An 18,248-nucleotide genomic window follows, 5' to 3' on the forward strand; every position below is an offset into this window, starting at 1 on the left:
GAGAAGCCAAAGGACCCAGGTTTGATTCCCCAGGACCCACATAAGCCAGATTCACAAGGGACACAAGCATCTGGAGTTTGTTTGCAGTGGCTGGAGGCCCTAGCGTGCCCATTCTCTGTCTATCTCTCTTATCTCTGTCTTTCTCTGCTTACAAATAAATAAATATTTTTAAAAAGAAACATATGTTATCACTTTGCATATTTGACATGAGTCTAGTGACTTTGCTCTGACTCTCCTCCAAGACTTCAATACTTTGCTTCTCTTCAGTTGATGTCTACATATTTGGCTGCAATATTTTGCAGTGGCTCTCATAGGCTCTCATACCACTGGCACAGTAAATTATCTTCCAGAAGGCCTACATTTTGCTCTATTCCATCCTGTACCTAGTTTTAATATTGTTTGAAGATGTGAGACATAGTACCAAACCATGTGTAAGTATGGGAGTCATCGTGGTCTATCTACTTTTCTTTTTTTTTGAAAATTACCCCTCGGAGACTTGTTATGTGGTGGTAGCTAGGCTTTAAAATACCCCCCTTGTGGTCCTCAACTCTTGGTACTTGTGCCCTTGAGCAGTTCTCTTCACACTGAGTCAGGGCAGGTCTTTGTGACTGTTAGACTAATGATGTTAGACTAACTAGTGATGTTATCCCACTCGCAAAGTCAGGTCACACAAATGCTAAGATACATTCTTGACTTCACCTGGGGTTCTTTGCTTTGGGAATCTAGCTGTAATTCTACAGGCGCAACGAGGTGGACTGTGGGAATGCTCATAAAGCAAGCCCTCCTGCCAAGTGCCGTGTGAAGAGACCACGCTGGGATTCTTCAGTTCTCTGTCCAACAGACCTTCAGATTGTGTCTCACAGTCAAACATTTGGATCACGGTCCCTCAGCCAAACCTTCAGTTCTCTGTCAAGTAGTCAATCTTCAGATCATTGTCCCTCAGATAACTTTGTGATTTAGCTCACTTATACATTTTTGCTTCACAGAAACTACAAGGTATTAAGTGTTGCTTTAAGCCAATGGGTTTTGGAGTAAATTTTGAAAATATTTTTATTTATTTGCAAGGGGCGGGAAGAGAACGAGCAATATGGGTGAGCCAGGGTCTCCTGCCACTGCACACAATCTCTACATGCAGGCTCCACCCTGTGCATCTGGCTCCACCTGGCTTACTGGGGCACTGAACCCAGGCCATCAGGCTTTGCAAGCAAACATTTTAACCACTGAGCCATCTCTCCAGTCCTTTGGAGTCATTTGATAAGCAGTAATAAGGCAGTAATACTTCTGGTTCCTAGTGGTCTCAGAGAGTCAGTTGTAGATGCTATGTAAGTGTCTTAGAAACTCCAAATCTTAGTCAGTGGGGTGGGCCAACTGACAAATTTCCAGACAGGGGAGTAGAACAAGGAAAGCACCACCCCACAAATGACATAGGAAATCTTTCTCCTGGAAAGTATGTCCGCTTCTGCTCCTCCTGGTCATTTTGCACAGCCAACCGTGCTTGACTTTCATGGATGAAACACTTTCATTTATTTATTTGTTTGAAAAAGAGAGTGAAAGATAGAGTGAGCATGGGTTCACTAGGGCCTATGATCGCTGCAAACAAGCAAACTGGCATGTGCCAATTTGTGTGTCTGGCCTTACATGGGTATTGGGGAATTGAACCTTGGCTGGCAAGCTTTAGCCCCAGCCCTCACTGCTGAACTATTTTTTAATTTTACCCTGACTTCAGCATCACCAGGACAATTCATATCCTCCTTTGCATAGCTCTGTTGACCATAAGATCTCTTTGTCATTTTTACTTTGCATGAGTGGATAAGTGGATAAGACATTGTGTTCCTTCCAGGCAATAAGAACTATTGGCTTAAACCACATACTTTGAGGTTAGCCTTTCTGTGTTTGTATCTAAACTCTTCATATTTAATAGTTGTATGATTTCATGCAAATTAGTATATTTTGTGAATTTATGAAACGCTTAGGTCTATTTTCTAAATATTCATTATTATTTGCAAGCAGGGAGAAAGAACAAGAATGGGTGCTCCAGGGCCTCTTGCCACTGCAAATAAATTCCAGAGGCGTGCACCATATTGCGCATTTGGTTTTATATGAATACTGGGGATTCAAACCTGGGCAGTCAGGCTTGTAAGCTGGTGCCTTAAGCATTAAGCCATCTCTCCAGCCTTAGATCTAGACTTCTTTTAAGGTCACTATGAGGATTTAAACTCATAACTCATATAAAGTCTTTGGCAAAGGGAATTCTTGATAAACATTTGTTGTGTTAAAACTATCACGACAGGCTGGTTTTGTGTAAGGCTGTGGCTGTGAAATTAAACCTTGGCATAATTCCCAAGCTCAATACTGATTCGACCTGGTTAAAAAAATAAAGTTAGCTCTCTATGCTTTAATTTCCTTATATGCAAATTATAAACTAAATGAACTCTCTCCCTGGGCCTTGGGAGGATAAAACATTATGTAATAAATGTAAAACACCTCACATAGAGCCTGACAAATGGTAGGCGGACACCAAATGCTCATTGCTTCCTTTCCTCCCAGTTACTTAAAGTAGACACTGTGCGGAGTGGATGGGGGCTGGCTGCTAAAACCTGCTAGATGCAGAGAAGGAGAATGTGCTTCAAGCTTTGCATGTTGAATTGGGTTAGACATAAACCCAAGCAGCTTCTATTATTTAAACATTAAACATATCTGGTTAAGTCACCCAACTCACTTTTTGAAGTCTCCATTTTACAGTACGGGTGATAGCGAGCTTTATTTATTTTAGCATTATTTTCCATGTGGTTGGTTTTAAATATAAATGGTAATTGATGAGGTAACTTGAAATCTGAAGATTTTAGTAATTTGAATCCACGTCTAATATACCGAGGGCGACACATACTTGGAAACATCTCTTTAGTAAGTTGATGGATTTGTTCATTTGCGAGTCTCCTCAGAGATAAATGCTGTGAGTTAGAGTCAGACTGAGTTCCTTTCGCAAGAAGATACAGCATGTAGCGATGAACATCTGCCTGGGCATCCCTCTCTGCCATATGCTAATTGTATAATTCAGTTCAACTCCTTATGCCCCAGGAAGGCAGGATGCTATGACACCAGAGGGACAAATATTTGAATCCTGGCTTCCCTTCATTTGTTTATATCAAACTCATGTTTTGATCTCTTTCAACTTTCATATGACTTGTGGCTTTAACGCCTGATTCCTAAGTGTGTGTTTTTGACTAAATCACACATGTGTAGTTTCTGGTATCTAATCAGTGATATTTACTTGTCCTTTGTTTCTTTAGCATGTGTAAAGGGAGCCCATTGAGAGAAGCACCTTCAGGCTCTGATGTTCTGTTGCTGTCAAGATTATGCAGTTAAATGAAACATCAGAATGACTGGAACCGAGGCTTGTGGTGTCCCAAACAAGAAAAGCATACTCCTGCATGCGGGGAGGGGGCACAGATGTTCCTCTGCCCGGGCCTGGCTAGGTGGGTATTTTATTTGCATTCTGTTGTGTCTACAGATGGGCTGATGACAGTAATCAGATCACAGCGTATTAGTCAGAGACTCTGTCTAGTAAATAACAGAAGAACGGATCCAGGGACACAACCCAGCTGGCACAGTTACCCTTTGGGCAAAAACAAAGCATGGTTGTCCTCTGTCCCTTAGTGAAAACTGTGTCTGATTATCTACCCATCAGAGAGAATGACAACCCCACATTTGGAGGAACATTTATTTATTTATTTATTTATTTACTCTTATTAAAAACTAAGACAGACAAAATTCAAGACAATGCTGGGGGCACGATTTAGATTCAAAACGTGTGTGTGTGTGTGTGTGTGTGTGTATACATGTAAGAATATTCTTCGTGTTATAAGGAAGGCCTCTATTTATATAATAGGACTGCTTGAGTTAGGGTTTGTTTTCTATCTGAATATTCTAAATGCTCTGTCATTATTATGCATCATATTGGTAGTGAGGAGGACAAAAATATTTCCATGGGGACTTAGGAAGGCTGTCCATGCATGTATGTCACGTGCCATTTAATCTGAACTGAGGTACTGAGACCAAATCCACCCACTGTGATAGTTTCTAAAGGAAGTAAAGGTAAAGTGTCCTTTTAAGAAGCTTACCTTACAGCATAAATCCTTAAAAGGATTGCATTGCTAAACTTTTAGCATATACCTATTGGGACATTCTACCTTCGAACAGAAACAATTGATCATCTCATACACCTATCTGCTCAAGATATCTTCTTGTATGGGGGATAATCAAAAAGTTCAGGATTATAATTATGCCTTTATTTGAAAATCTGTGTGGGCTTGGAAACTTACTTGAAATTGGACCATAGACTAGTTCATCTGTAAAAAAGGACAATAAAGATTTGGAGATCAAATGAGAGAGTAAGTTTCAAGGCCATGACATACAGTGACACTTTCATTTCCCTTTGCAACCTCAGTGCATGTCCAGGTTATTGAGGCCTGGCTATGGATTCAATGTTAAAATCAGCCCTGTAGTATGTCTGCAGTGTGGTCTGGCTTGCCAAAGACAAGAATGAAACTGGGCTAAGCCTAGCAGTTCCTTTTCTGACAAAATCAGTCACCAAACATTTTATCCTCCATTAAATGGAGCACAAGAGCTTACTGCATTGGCTGAAAAGAAAAGCAGGGCCTATTTTTTAAGCAGCAATAGCTGAATCCCTTACTCTCCCTGCTTTTCAATGTTTGTGATGACCTCTAGTTCTATATGGTGAATGAATTGCTTTGAGATTTTTTTAACTTCTTTTTTAGATGATCTTATCAGCACTGTTTCAGAATATTACTTCTTATGAAACTACTAGCCGGAATTTGAAATCATCTTGATAATGGCAAACATTTGGTTCATGTAAATATTTTATTTATTCTATTTATGAGAGAGAGAGAGAGAGAGAGAGAGAGAGAGAGAAAGAGAGAGAGAAAGAGAGAGAGAATGTGTGCTCCAGGGCCTCTAGCCAATGCAAATGAACTTCAGATGCATGTGCCACTTTTGCATCTGGCTTAAGTGGGTACTGGGGAATCCAACTTGGACCCATAGACTTCACAGACAAGTGCCTTAACTCTTAAGCCATATCTCCAGCTCAAAAATAAGTTTTTTGGGGGATTTTGTTTATTTTGTTTTGTCTTTAGAGAGAACAAGAGTGTGTGAGAGAAAATTGGCATGCCTCAGCCACTGCAATCAAACTCCAGATGCTTGTGCCACCAAGTGTGCATGTGCGACCTTGTGCTTGCCTCACCTTTGTGCATCAGAGATCTGCAGAGAGATGGAATATGGGTTCTTAGGCTTTGCTGGCAAGCACCTTAACTGCTAAGCCATCTCTCCAGCCCCAAAACTAAGGTTTTTGAATGGGTTATGTCATTTTGTTCGTTCTCCCCCAGTACTGGGATCAAACTCAGGGTCCCGTGCGTGCTGGGCTTCCTACAACCGCACCAAGTCGCCAGCCTCTGCACTAATACTGTGTCACATTGACAGAAGAACATTGGAATGATGGCATTGAGTCAAATTTAACATAAGATCTAATTGTATTAATTTAGAACAAAATATTGGGGATCTGAAAATCACTGATTGGAAATACAGTAAAAGGCTTATTGCTGTAGTATAATAATATCCCATTTTAAGAAAAGAGGATTTGGTTTTAAATATTTATGTGGCCAACTTTGTTATTTGGGCATCAAACACTTGGTTAATCTGCCAGATATGTTTATTTTTGGAACTTTTAAAATGATTTTTTTAAAGATTTATTTATTTGAGAGGGAGAGTGAGAGAAAGAGGCAGATAAAGAGAGAGAGAATGGGAACACGAGGACCTCCAGCTGCTGCAAACATACTCAAGATACACGTGTGCATCTGGCTAACATAGGTCCTGGGGAATCAAACCTGGGCCCTTTGGCTTCACAGGCAAGTACCTTTACTACTAAGTCATCTTACCAGTCCTATTTTTTTGTACATTTTTATCATCCATTTGATTATTAAACCAAGTAGGCAAAGAAACAATGTGAGATAACATGTATACTTCTTTTAACCTTCTAAAAACTTAAAATATTTTCTTTTTTTTTTAAAAAAAATTTTGAGGTAGGATCTTGCTGTGGCCCAGGCTGATCTGAAATTCACTATGAAGTCTCAGACTGGCCTCTAATTCACAGTGATCCTCCTATGTCTGCTTCCTGAATGCTGGGATTAAAGGCATGCACTGCCACACCCTGCTATTTTAAAATGTATTTTAATGAATTTATTTGGAGAGAGTGTGTGGGAGCAAGTATGCCAGGGCCTTGGCGAATGAACTCCCGATGGTTGCACTGCTTAGTGCATCTGGCTTTATGTGGGTGTGGAGGAACTGAACCTAGGCCATCAGGCCTTGTAAACAAGTGCCCTAACCACTGAGTAATCTCTGCAGTCCCAACATGCTTGTTCTCTAAATTTCACTGCTCTACAATTAAGGTGTAGTGTTTTTTTATTTTACTTTATTTTTTGAGATAGTGTCTCACTCTAGCCTGGGCTGATCTGGATTTCACGCTGGAATTCCAGGTTGGCCTCGAATTTATAGTGATCCTCCCAAGAGCTGGGATTAAAAATGTGTGCTACCATGCTGTGCAGGATGTATTCTTTATCTTTTCTTTTTTGGGGGGAGGGGTGGGTGGGTGAGTAGGATATCTCTTAAGCCAGACTGTCCTGGAATTTACTACACAGTGTTAGGGTGGCCTCAAACTCATAGCAATCTTCCTTGGTTCATGGAAATCTTTTTAATGGGCTAATAATTTTAAGTTCTAGTGCTAAGGAGAGAGGATTGTATTTATAATGAAAGTTTTAATTTAAAATTATGTCTCCTTTAAAAAAAATCCCCCAATCTTCTAAATAATATGAATGAAAAGTTAGAGGCCTAGTGAAACATTCAGAAGCAAAAGTAGAAACAATAAGGATCTCCAAGTATTTTACATGATTTTCCAAGGTGTGTGTACACTCACAGAACATTCTCTACTGATCATTACTGATAGTCCATAGATTCCACATTCTAAATGAATTGCCCCCACCTGTATTCCCTTTCTATATAGACCCTCGGTCCATGAGCAATTGCATGCCAGGGCCTCCAGCCACTGCGAACGAACACCAGATGCATCCTTGTGCTGATCCATGTGCATCTGGCTTACGTGGGTCCTGGAGAATCAAACAGGGATCCTTTGGCTTTGCCAGCAAATGCCTTTTCTGCTAAGCCATCTCTCCAGTCCACCATGCTTTACTTTCTGCCTAGTGCTCTTGTTTCTTCCCTCGTCATTCTATGCAGAAGTAAAACACACATGACTAAGTTCTCCCTCTCTCCAAGTGCCCACAGCTTATCACAAGGCATTTGACACTATCCAGAAGGTTCTTCATTCTCCTCACTGAAGCCAACTGAAATGCAAGTCATCATCTCCTTTTGGAGGCCAACTGGACAACATGTTTGTGCCTCTAATAACCTAGAGTTTGCTGTAAGTTCATAGAAAACCAGCAGTTTTGCAAATGTTACACAATCTAAAGAGGATTCTTTGAAATTTATTATTTTATTTTAAAATCAGTTTGTCGGTTTTTTTTTTCCTTTTTTCTTATTTTTGTGTTTCAAGACTGTTCCACATTTCCAAAGGTGTAGAAATGTGAAACAGGAAGAGCAGCATCAGGGCAGGGAGGAGCTGGGCAAGTAGGGGTGTCTCTTGCTGAAGATGAAGCCCTGCCAGGGTCACCTGAGGTTGGACCAAATCAAACCAAGATTATCCGAAGAGCTAACATTCACTAAGTGGCACTAGATGCTTGCTATGTTGGTTAATGCTTTAGAGTTATTTACTCACTCCTTGCAAACCCCATTCTTCCTATGTGAACTTTACATATTTTGTAAGATCTAAGTGCCATTTATGCTATTATTTAAGGTTTTTCATTAGGCAATCTTAACTCTTACATTTTCTGTAACTCTTCGATATTCTTATATTTCTTTTCTCAGCAATATGCCCATACACATGCAGTGCTTGCTACATAGTACTATATATTATTTTCCTCCAATTAAATCTTTTCTTCTCTCTCTCTCTCTCTCTCTGTCAAATAAATAAATAAAAAAATCTTTTCTACTTACATTTTTTAAAACACAATAAAGCAAATACAGTTCATGTTTGTATTTTCTGAAAGTCATATGCTATACCATAACTTGTGAAATGCTATTTTGTTTATTTAATCCTCAAAGTTATTATTTTGTCTAGGAACTCTTTTTCCCATCATTTGCATTAAAAAAAGAAGAAGAGAAACAAGAGATTAAATAACTTTCCCAATCTCACAAACTAGGAAGTAAAAATCACTGTTTGAACTCAGGGCAGTGGGTCTGTATTGCTGAAGTTCTAAAACACTGAGACAGCCTGTCGTCCATGTGGGAAATTGCTTTATTCCTACCACCAATTTGGTACCTGTCATAACGGTAACTTTTTGAAATACTAAATACCTGTGAGAGAGATGAAAGTATAAAAATTCTGAGTATTTGTACAGGGTGATTTTTGTCTACTCTTTTTTTTTCTTTCTTTTACAGATGCATTTATTTTGTTTAGTTTGATGGGAAATTCTTAACCATATTTAAAACGGTGTTGGCTGGGAGCTAGCTAGCTTTGACACAGCAGGTTCCCTACCCCTACCTGTGCATGTACAGAGAGCATAGTACTGATGAGTTTTGGAATTTTTCAATTTTTTTTTTTTTTTTGAGCAAACAGATTAGTTCAGGCAAATGAATGATGTAATAGAATCTTCCCCAAGCACCTGTGAATTGTTTATGCTAATTGGGTCATGGCTAATGCTGGCTGTGTGTGGGCTGCATTTTAATCCACTCTTTCATATGCCTTCCATGAGAGTGGGAGTTATTAATTGATTGGAATTGTTTCATTATATTTTCATGTCATTTTCTTCCTTTCCGTCTCTCCTTCTCATGATCCACTTTATGTAGAACCCTGAATCCTAATAGGTGGCAAAGCAGATGTTGCTGGAATTAGACACAGGAAATAGCAGCAGGTGTCCTAGAAGGAAGGCCCTTTTGTGTACAAAGTTGCCCTGTTCTGAGGGCACTGCCCACAAGTTGGGCTGGATTTTGTGCTCCTCCACACATCTGTAGGACTGGTAAGCTGTCTGTCTGTATGATCTTTTGCCTCTTGCTCTGCTTTCATTCTCTCCTTCATACATAATGTTCCCTGTATTAAGCACAGGTTGGGAGAGCCTGGGTGTGAGCAATTAGAGGTCTAAAATGGAACGTGTGGGAGGCTGGGCGGGAGGTTTGCGAGCTTGCTGCTTTGTCACCTGTTCATGAAGCTCAGCATGCAGCTTCCTCACCAGAGAAAAACCCACATCTCCAGACAAGAAGCTGTGGAGGGCAACAGCTCCAGCACCACACAAAAAAAGCAATACCTAAAACTATTTTATTATTTATTTATTTATTCATTTGAGAGAGAGAGAGAGAGAGAGAGAGAGAGAGAGAATGATTTTCAGCCCCTGCAAGAACTTCAGGCATGTGCCACCTTGTGCTTACGTAGGTACTGGGGAATTGGACCTAGGTCCTTATGCTTCATGAGCAAGTGCCTCAACTGCTAAGCCATCTCTTCAGCCTTGAAAGTATCTTATTTTAATTGTCATCCAAAACTCATGTCTGAGGTAAGGATCACGAAATGAGTAGCACTGCATGTAAATTACTTGGATAATGTCCCAAGAAAATGTAGGAAAGAATCACTGATTATGAAGAGACGGGCCGATGTTGCGGTGCCTGTTCTAGGAGGACCCTCAGGGGCAAACAAAATTAATCAGACTGGTGAAAGGAGAAGGTTGAAATCCAGTTGGCCATGGCCCAGATGGGGATTGGGTTGACCTGTGGACATTGTCCTTGCCTCAGTTGTTCTGGAACAAATCAGACCTTCAGATCCATGAATGAGCCAAACCTCAACACGTGACAGGAATGGTCAGGGGACAGAAATGGAGAAAGATAACAACCAGGTACTTGCTAAGCCAGACTCCCAAAGTACCTGGCCAGACAGGGGGAGCTGTGGCCTGTATCTACTGCTGCCTTCCATTTTGGTTTTTACATTGGAAACAAGACTGTGCATGGTGTCTACAGCAAAGAACAGTTGGCCCAAAGGGTAAGTAAAGATCGAAGGAAGGAATGGAAAGGAGCCTAAGTTAAGGTGCAGCGCAGAGCTGATTTCCCAAACACATCAGAGAACTGTGTGAACTGACCTCAGTTATATTTATCACAGTGAAAGCTGAGTGCCCATCTATTCCAGAACAAAAATGAAAACTCATTTATCATAGACATTGACAACAACATTGACATTCAAAAGATTCAGGGAGCCCTGGAAATCTATTTTAAAGGGTTAAATTTGTTCAAAAATGCATCTAACCTCCTTCTGTAATGTTTTCTCTGTTCCTTTAATTTTTAAAAGAATTCCTTCTGTCTTACAAGATGAAGCTGAGTTGATGTCTTCCCTTCACTTCTTGCCTCTTGATGTATCCAGATTTTACTTTAACATGTCTATACCTTCAGTTTTATGTGGTCTCTGTTTTCAACTTAAGCTTTTAATACTGATACATATATGTGTGTGTGTGTGTGTGTGTGTGTGTGTGTGTGTGTGTGTGTGTGTATATATATATATATATATATATATATATATATATATATATATATATATATATACATGGAGAGAGAGAGAGAGTGAGAGAGAGAGAGAGAGAGAAAGTGGAATCTTATTAGGACTGGCTAATGCATTCAGCACAGGAATAGAAAAGAATGCAAGCACATTCATATGTTGCTAATGATTTTTAACTAACTGAATGCTACCAAATGCTCTTGTCTCTTGGGGCCTTGTTAAGAAGTCCCAGAGTGTAAAGTTTAGGATAGTTAAATGCAGAGAGCATTGAACTCAAAGCTGAAAATTGTCCTGATACATTTCAGGGGATGGGAACAAAGACAAAGAGCGGAAGAGGGTGCTGAAGGGAAAAGGTTGACAGAGTGGTTTCACTGAATTCATCTCTATTCCCCAAAACAACCTGAAGAGACTGTACTGCTCACCGTGGCATTCATCACTTGTCAGAACTGGCATTTCCCTTTGTTGAACAAGACAATGTAGACAAGAGAAAAGGTGCTTTATGATGAGTAACAAGGGCTGCTAATGCCAAGAGTTACGTAAAATGAGAAGAGAGGGGAACTTGTCACCCGTAGCTATAAACTTGATTGCCTTGTGGCGTTAGTCAACTGGCAAATGTGTTATAATGCATTTTCTCTTGAGAAGATAATTTAAATATTCAAGGATATTAATGGTCTTCAAGAAAAGAAAACTAAAGAAAAGGAAACGAAAGGAAAAAAGAAACACCTAAAAATCTGGTGCAGTGGAAAGGGCAGGAGTGTACTAAGATGAAGGTGTCTCTCTTTATCTTCTCATGACAAGCTGTGTTATTTGGACATATGGGAGCCTGATCTCAGTTCACCAACTCAGGAAGAAAATACGATCATCAATATGATCAATATGACCTTCACCCACTTACACATTGAGTGCTATCCAAGTCTATAGCCCCTTTTAATCTTTTGCTCATTAATCTTAAATTGTGTAGTCTGAAAATCCCATGGTATTCATGTTGTGATTTTCTTTTCTGAAGATAAATATGTGTGTGTGTGTGTGTGTGTGTGTGTGTGTGTATGATTTAAGTGGAAGTCAGAACACAGCCTTGAGTACCAGTTCTCCTCTTCTACCTTGTTTGAGGCAGGGCCTCTTTTTAGTTACCTTGTCTGTGAGCCTCATGCCTCTGCCTCCCAGCTCTCTGTAGGGACACTTGGCTTTTAGAAGTTTGTGCTACCTTAGCTGGGGTATATGGGTTCTGAAGAACTGAACTCAGGAGCTCTTGCTTGTGAGACAAGTGCTTCATGCACTGAGCAATCTCCCCAGATCCACATTTCATGATTTCTTTTTTTAATATTTTCTTTTCTTTTATTACAGAGAGACAGAGACAGAGGGAGAGAGAGAGAAAAGGGGCACACCAGGGCCTCCACCCACTGCAAACAAACTCCAGACGCATGTTCCCCCTTGTACATCTGGCTTTCATGGGTCTTGGGGAATCAAACTTGGGTCCTTTGGCTTTGCAAGCAAATGCCTTAACCACTAAGCTATCTCTCCAGCCCCATTTCATGATTTCTATAGTACAACTTTCCTCTCAGATCACCTGGGCACTCTAAAACTACAGAACCTAAAGGTTAGTATGTGAGATATCACTGCTCTAACCTCAAAAGATGGGTGAACTCAAATCGTGTTATGTGATGCTAAGACACAGCTGGTCTTTGAAAGCACACATGTGTTCAGCCTTCAGAATTCTTCCTTTAAGTTACAAGGGGCCTTGCAGAGCTTCTCTGTATTAGCAGGGTACTGAGAATGAAACTCCTCAACTAATCAGAGGAGCTTCCTTCACTGACAGGAGACAACTAGGAAGCCCTTTGCATTTTTTTCTGCTTGCCATACCACATCACATTTTGAAAGCCAAGTCCCCAGCATGGGCCAATCCTGCCCACCTTGTGCTCAAATCAAAAAACCATGGAAAAGTAAGCTCTTTCATTAGCAGATCTCATCATGGACCGTTGCAAACCTCAAGGACTTCTGAAGAGATATGTTTTATGACAGACTCTTTGTTACCTTCCCATCTTCTTAGATTCCTCTTATGATAACTAACTAGGACAGCCTCTGTTTAAGGACAGATTTGTGGCATTTTCCAAGAAAAAAAATTAAACAAAGGTAACTGTGAGGCTGTCAAAAACATAATTCTGAAATTATTGCTTTGGATAAACATGCAGAATATAATTAATGTGAAAGGTATTGCTTCTCTAGGATTTTTTGAATTTGTAAATGCAGGAAGTGAATGGAAGGGTGAATCACATAGCAAATAAGGTAGAGGAGAAAACCCTCTAATTTTCTTGCTTATTCCTTACATCTGTAAGAACACTTGACAGTGTAACAGCTGCATGAATGTGAGCGTGGGCTACTGAACAGAGACGTGAACACATTGTCCAGGTACCAGTCAGGCGGTTCGAGAGCTCCAGGTTGTCAACTGTGCCTTATGCTCCCAGTTAGACATTTTGTAGAAGACGGTATTAAATTTAGGTTACTTGACCTCCTCATCTTCCTCTGTTCCTGGACTAGAGAGGTTCCTGGAGTGAGATTCACTCTCTTTGCCCCATATGTCCTCTGTAAGAAGTAGCCATCACGTACCCACTCCTTCCTCTGCTCCTCAGAACCTTGACGTGAGGCTGTCACAGGCTTCAGTCCAGCCATATTTTAGAAAACAGGAGCATGTGAAGTGGAGGAGGCTGCAGGCTGTGGCAACCAGCTTCCACCTGCTCACCTGGAAACCCTGGCCAGGCATAGGGCTTTGGAGTCCAGGAAAGATTGAGTATTGCTGTAAAGGGGAAGGAGTCAGTATACGGGAGCCTGTGCAATGCAAAGAGGGAAGCCCCAAGTGGCAATGGCGGCAGAGCTCCAGAAATAAGAAGAATCCCTGCGAGTGGGGGCAATGGGAACCATGTCTATCTCGCTTTAAGATAAATGGAAGGACTGGGTAGGAAGGGATGCAACAAGGGGAATTTTTGTTAATATTTCAGTTTTGTCAGAATGGGAGATTCAACTCCTATCAGTTCTGAGTTGCTGTTTGCAAAGCAGTGGATGTCTCAATAAATCAGAGAAAGCTTGACTGTTAGCAAAGGATGCTCATGGTATTAACTTGCTGGTGAGTCATCACAAGTCTTACGAGGCAGACATTGTTTAAAGCACTTTAAAATCTCACCTCAATATATACTTAACAACTTAGTGCTCTGCCATTGTTATTTTCATTTTGCAGAGGATTGTCTTAAATTCCCAGAGGAGCTTTCTGGCTCCAGTGTGTGAGGACAGAAACTGGGCAGGATGGATGATTCTTAACTGTGGGTCCCCGGGGTACTGACTCAGTACTCATGACCATGAATATGGGTACTATGTTCATGCAGACTCTGAGACCTCAAAAACACCTGGATTTTTGGTTTAGCGAGTATGGGAGTTTTGAAACATTAGTCTAGCTGATGTTTGGAGTCGGGGGTGGGGGCTGTTCTATTTCTACCCATTTAGGATGTTTTGAGTGGACTAGCATCCCATTAACCCTCAAATGCCCATGATCATGGGGAGCTGCCTTTCATTTTCCAGTTTTCCCTGCTCTGGGATCTAAATGACCATCACGGATGTTGACAACTCTGACCACTCTGCCCCCACCTCCATCTGCTGCTAGTCACCAGGCTGCCCGTAGTTCTCCGAGCCTCCCACACCCTGCCCGCTTCCCTTCCTTAAAAGCCAAAAGTCCATCCTCACCTTAAAATTTTAAGCCACTCCCACCACCAGACTAAGTGGGCATCTTTACCCTCCACAGTTAACTATCACTTTCCTTCTCTCCCAACAGCTGTGGCCCTCAGGTGGACAAACCCTCCCACTGAACATGACTCAGTCAATGCCATGCAGGGGATGCAGCAGTGCATACAGTTGGAAGCAGAGATGAGGTAGAATTTTATCTCTGCCATCTCCTTTCCAGCCTTGGCATCTTCTTCTACCAGCATCGTGCCCTTGTGCAGACCAGAGCAGGCTGGGCTGCTGTCCAGCCTCTTATCCTTCTCCTTTGTCAGTGACACACTTACACCTCATCAAGTGGAAGAGGGCAGCAATGATGCCTCCTCCTCATCCCCAAAGACAATTATCATGTTTTGCTAACTGATGCTCAGTTTCTGAGCCTGCTGATCCAAGCAAACCCAGGGGATCATTCCCAGTCCCTCCTGACTTTAAGAGGACTAGCTCATGCCTGGAAAACAGAAACAGGGAAGGGGGAGGTTTGTAAGCCCCCAAGGTTGCCACAAGCCATTGGCTTGAGAATGATGCACAAACAATTCAGAGGACTGCTTGGGAGAACTAGAATAGATTATTACCAGCTCTGGAAATTGAGGTCCCTGTCATATAAGAGTGAAAGATGCCAGGATTATAAAAATGATGCCTCCTTCTCAGCTCCACTTTATGGCTTCCAAGAATTCAACTACTTTTCTATTTAAAAATAGGTGTGCTGCCCTCCTTCCCAGCACATCTGTGTGACCAGGGAGACAACATGGTTCAGGATGCTTGGACTGAGCACTGTAAATGTCTCATGGGAAACACAAACTATGCTTTAAAAAAAAAAAAAATCTCCCCACCAGGAGAGCCTGTAGAGTATTCCAACTTCTTTTGTGACTCAAACATTCTAAACAGACCCTGGAACAAAATCATAAGTGCACTGGAGCTCAGCTGATCACCTTGAACTAGGCTATGAGGCTGCACTCTACACCGCACTTCACAGCAGGGGGCTCCTTGAGTGTGCACTGAGAATTCTCTAAGGCAGCTACTGAAATCATCGAAAACAGATGAGGTAGCTAAGGAAACTGAGCGCTTATCTCCGGAGCCCTTAATCCAGCCAGATTGCCCTCAGCCAGGTCAGGGTGCCCAAGCTTTACTCAAGTAGAGCTGCTGCAAACCCAAGATTTTCCAGGGTGGAAAGGAATTCATGCATGCTTCTAAGCACGGGTTTTGGACTCAAGGAGATGGGAAATCATTTTCTACATAGCTTTTGACTTTGTACCCAGCATCGGATATGCTGGTTTTTTGTTTTTTTTTTATACCTCCTGGCGATGTGGATTTATTTATTTTATTCTATACATCCCCAAATTCCAGCAACAATTTATCAGGTCAGCAATTTAGTACTAGAATCACTGAACTTTGAAGACAGACCTCACAGGGCTGCAGATTATGCCACACTCTTCATAAAGAAGCAGTCTATAAATGAGGACACTCCTCTTCCCTTCCCAGTTTATTACCTTGAGCTCCTTGGCTGTAGAAGAATCTTTGAGCGGATTCCACATCCAAGAGTCTGTGAGCAGACTCCACATCAAGAAAATAGTCCATTTTGGGATAATCCATCTTTGATGCTCCAAACACAGAATTTTGAGAGAAAACAGTCACTTGGATGCCTATAAGGAAGACAAAAAAAAAAAAAAAACCACAATGTGTTAGACTGTCGAGTATGCATATACTTGAGCATTTTTTGAGTAAGAATGCTTCATTATCGTATCCTATTATTTGACTGGCATTTCCCATTCTCAAGCCCCCACCTCCACAGCTCTCCTGTTGTGTGAGAAAATACAATCTTTAGCTAACATTCATTAAAAGTAATATATTCTACTTTGGGAAAAACAGATAATCCAGGCCAAAGAGAGACAGCATGTTCATGTTGCCTTGCTGTATATTAACTGAAAATACAAAGCTAAATTCGCATGCTCCCAGCTTTCAAAAGTCTGTCTGAACAATGCTGTCCAAAAGTGTCAGCTGTTCTGAGAGTTGATCTTCCCTTCATTCAGGGACTTCTGTTTTCCCCTGAAGCAGAAAGAATCCCCCCACCCCAAAATAACCCTCCTCTCTCAGATACCTTGTCTTTATGCACGTCCTGTCTTGCTTGTTGTAAAAATGCCTCGAATTCCTTACTTTTCAGCATCCCCTTTCAGCACACTTTACAACCTTATGCCTATATCCAGCGCATGCTGCTTTGAGATTAATTATGCAGCAGAACAATTATTGCAGCCTCATAATGTCCCCACTGCATATCCGTGCCCTAGCTAGTCATGAAGAAATATCAACTTCTTGGGTCCCTTTTGATGAACCCATATATTTTTTCCTTGATATTTACATGGATGAACTACCTCTATTTTAGCATGATTTTTTAAAGAAATATATCCTAAGTCAAAATCAGTAAGATCAAGCTCAGAAGGAATATGAAATCTGATTTCCCTCTGTAACATACACATCTTAATGTAAAAAACAAAGTCCATTAAGAGAAAACTTTTAAAAAATAGCCACAGGTACCCCCCAAAGAAAATTCTACTTACTGAAAAAATAAAACGAAGGGCGAAATGGCCACAGCAAGACAGGAGCAGTTTCAGCTAGCAGTCTTTGATCTCACTAAATATTCCCCCAGTGAAAGTAAACAATTTTGATTGTTTGATTAGCTCAGTGATAAATAATGTATTCCAGCCACTGGACTTCCTTTATCTGATAAAATGGCCAGAACACGTTACCTTAGCAACAGAAGGTGACGCCAGCCTCAGCCTCTCTGAGCTCCCTCCCCTGTGAAGAAAGGATATTGCCAGTTTTCCATGTTAAACTTTGGCAGAAAAATCATCAGAATCTACATATAGATTTTACATCATCCAGGGCCATTCCCTCCTGTCCCCTCCCCTTTCCTCCTATCTCCGCTGCTGGTAAGTGCCTCAGTTATTAAAAGGCATCAGACTCATGAATTCAAATTTTATTTTTATAATCTAATCCTAATATGATTTGCAATTGCAATGAAATAGCATGTTAAATGATTAAACAGGGAATAGGAGAAAGTTGTCCAGGCATGATTAGAGGGCACCCGATCTTACCCTAATGCTGAATGGGGTGGGTGATGGGGAAAGGCCATTTTAGCTAGCAGCATGTTCAGCATTCCTGTTATAATTAATACACAGAAACAGCCACTAGTATCTAGGCTGAAAATAACTCTTTCCTTCTGTGAATCCGTCATTGGAAACAGTTTAGAAAGCTGTCTAAAATTCCCCAGATTTTGAAAGACATTACAAGGCAGCTCTTATAGGAGGTTGCCTCCTGAGGAAAAGTAGCCGCAAAGATTTACAAAAGGAACATTCTCAAAGTTAGCAGATACTCACCAGCTCTTGTCCCCTTTCACCAGAACACCCGAGAGAGCTTGAAGTGAAGCTGAGTGGTGCTGCTGAGCCCATGAGCCCAAATGAGCAGCTTCTAATTTTCCCTTCAATCTCCAGTCAGGAGCACCGCGTGGAGGGAAATGATGGATCTGCCCGTTTTATATTGTGAGGAATTGCAGCCTGAGAAGAGATCTGAGTGCAGCTGCTCTTTAGAACACATTAGACTGCTAATTTAAGAAAATTGAAAGGTTTTGTTTTACTGTCTTTTATGTGTTCTTTTCTGCTACCCCCTCAACTTAATTTGCATTTAAAATTATTCTCATGTCTCCTTGGCTCTCCAAGGTGTGGAGTACTTTCTAATCATGAAGCTGCTCCAATAGAATTTGGTGAAACACCGCTTTTATTCTGGGCTGCACAACAAGGTGGGGAACTAAAAGCCAGTCATTTTTAGGAGAGAGATACAG

At 41.1% G+C, this 18,248-nt stretch overlaps 1 protein-coding gene across 8 annotated transcripts in view; it reads right to left on the bottom strand.

Annotated features, from left to right (window-relative positions):
• Positions 1-17,952, bottom strand: part of Phactr1 (phosphatase and actin regulator 1) — a 541,488-nt gene extending 523,536 nt beyond the window's left edge. For 2 of the 8 annotated variants that reach the window (XM_045136638.1, XM_045136634.1), the window contains exons 1-3: positions 17,788-17,952; positions 16,969-17,206; positions 15,904-16,056 (exon numbers count right to left, since the gene is read on the bottom strand). In XM_045136638.1, coding sequence (XP_044992573.1) covers positions 15,904-16,006 — 103 coding nt within the window. In that variant the 5' untranslated portion in view covers positions 16,007-16,056; positions 16,969-17,206; positions 17,788-17,952. The remainder of the gene's footprint in view (positions 1-15,903; positions 16,057-16,968; positions 17,207-17,787) is intronic. The other 6 variants (XM_045136632.1, XM_045136631.1, XM_012951018.2 and 3 more) reach the window with 6 other exon arrangements.
• Between the last annotated feature and the right edge of the window lie 296 nt (positions 17,953-18,248).

This window comes from Jaculus jaculus, chromosome 17, assembly GCF_020740685.1.
Source record: "Jaculus jaculus isolate mJacJac1 chromosome 17, mJacJac1.mat.Y.cur, whole genome shotgun sequence".
In the NCBI taxonomy this organism is placed as follows: domain Eukaryota; kingdom Metazoa; phylum Chordata; class Mammalia; order Rodentia; family Dipodidae; genus Jaculus; species Jaculus jaculus.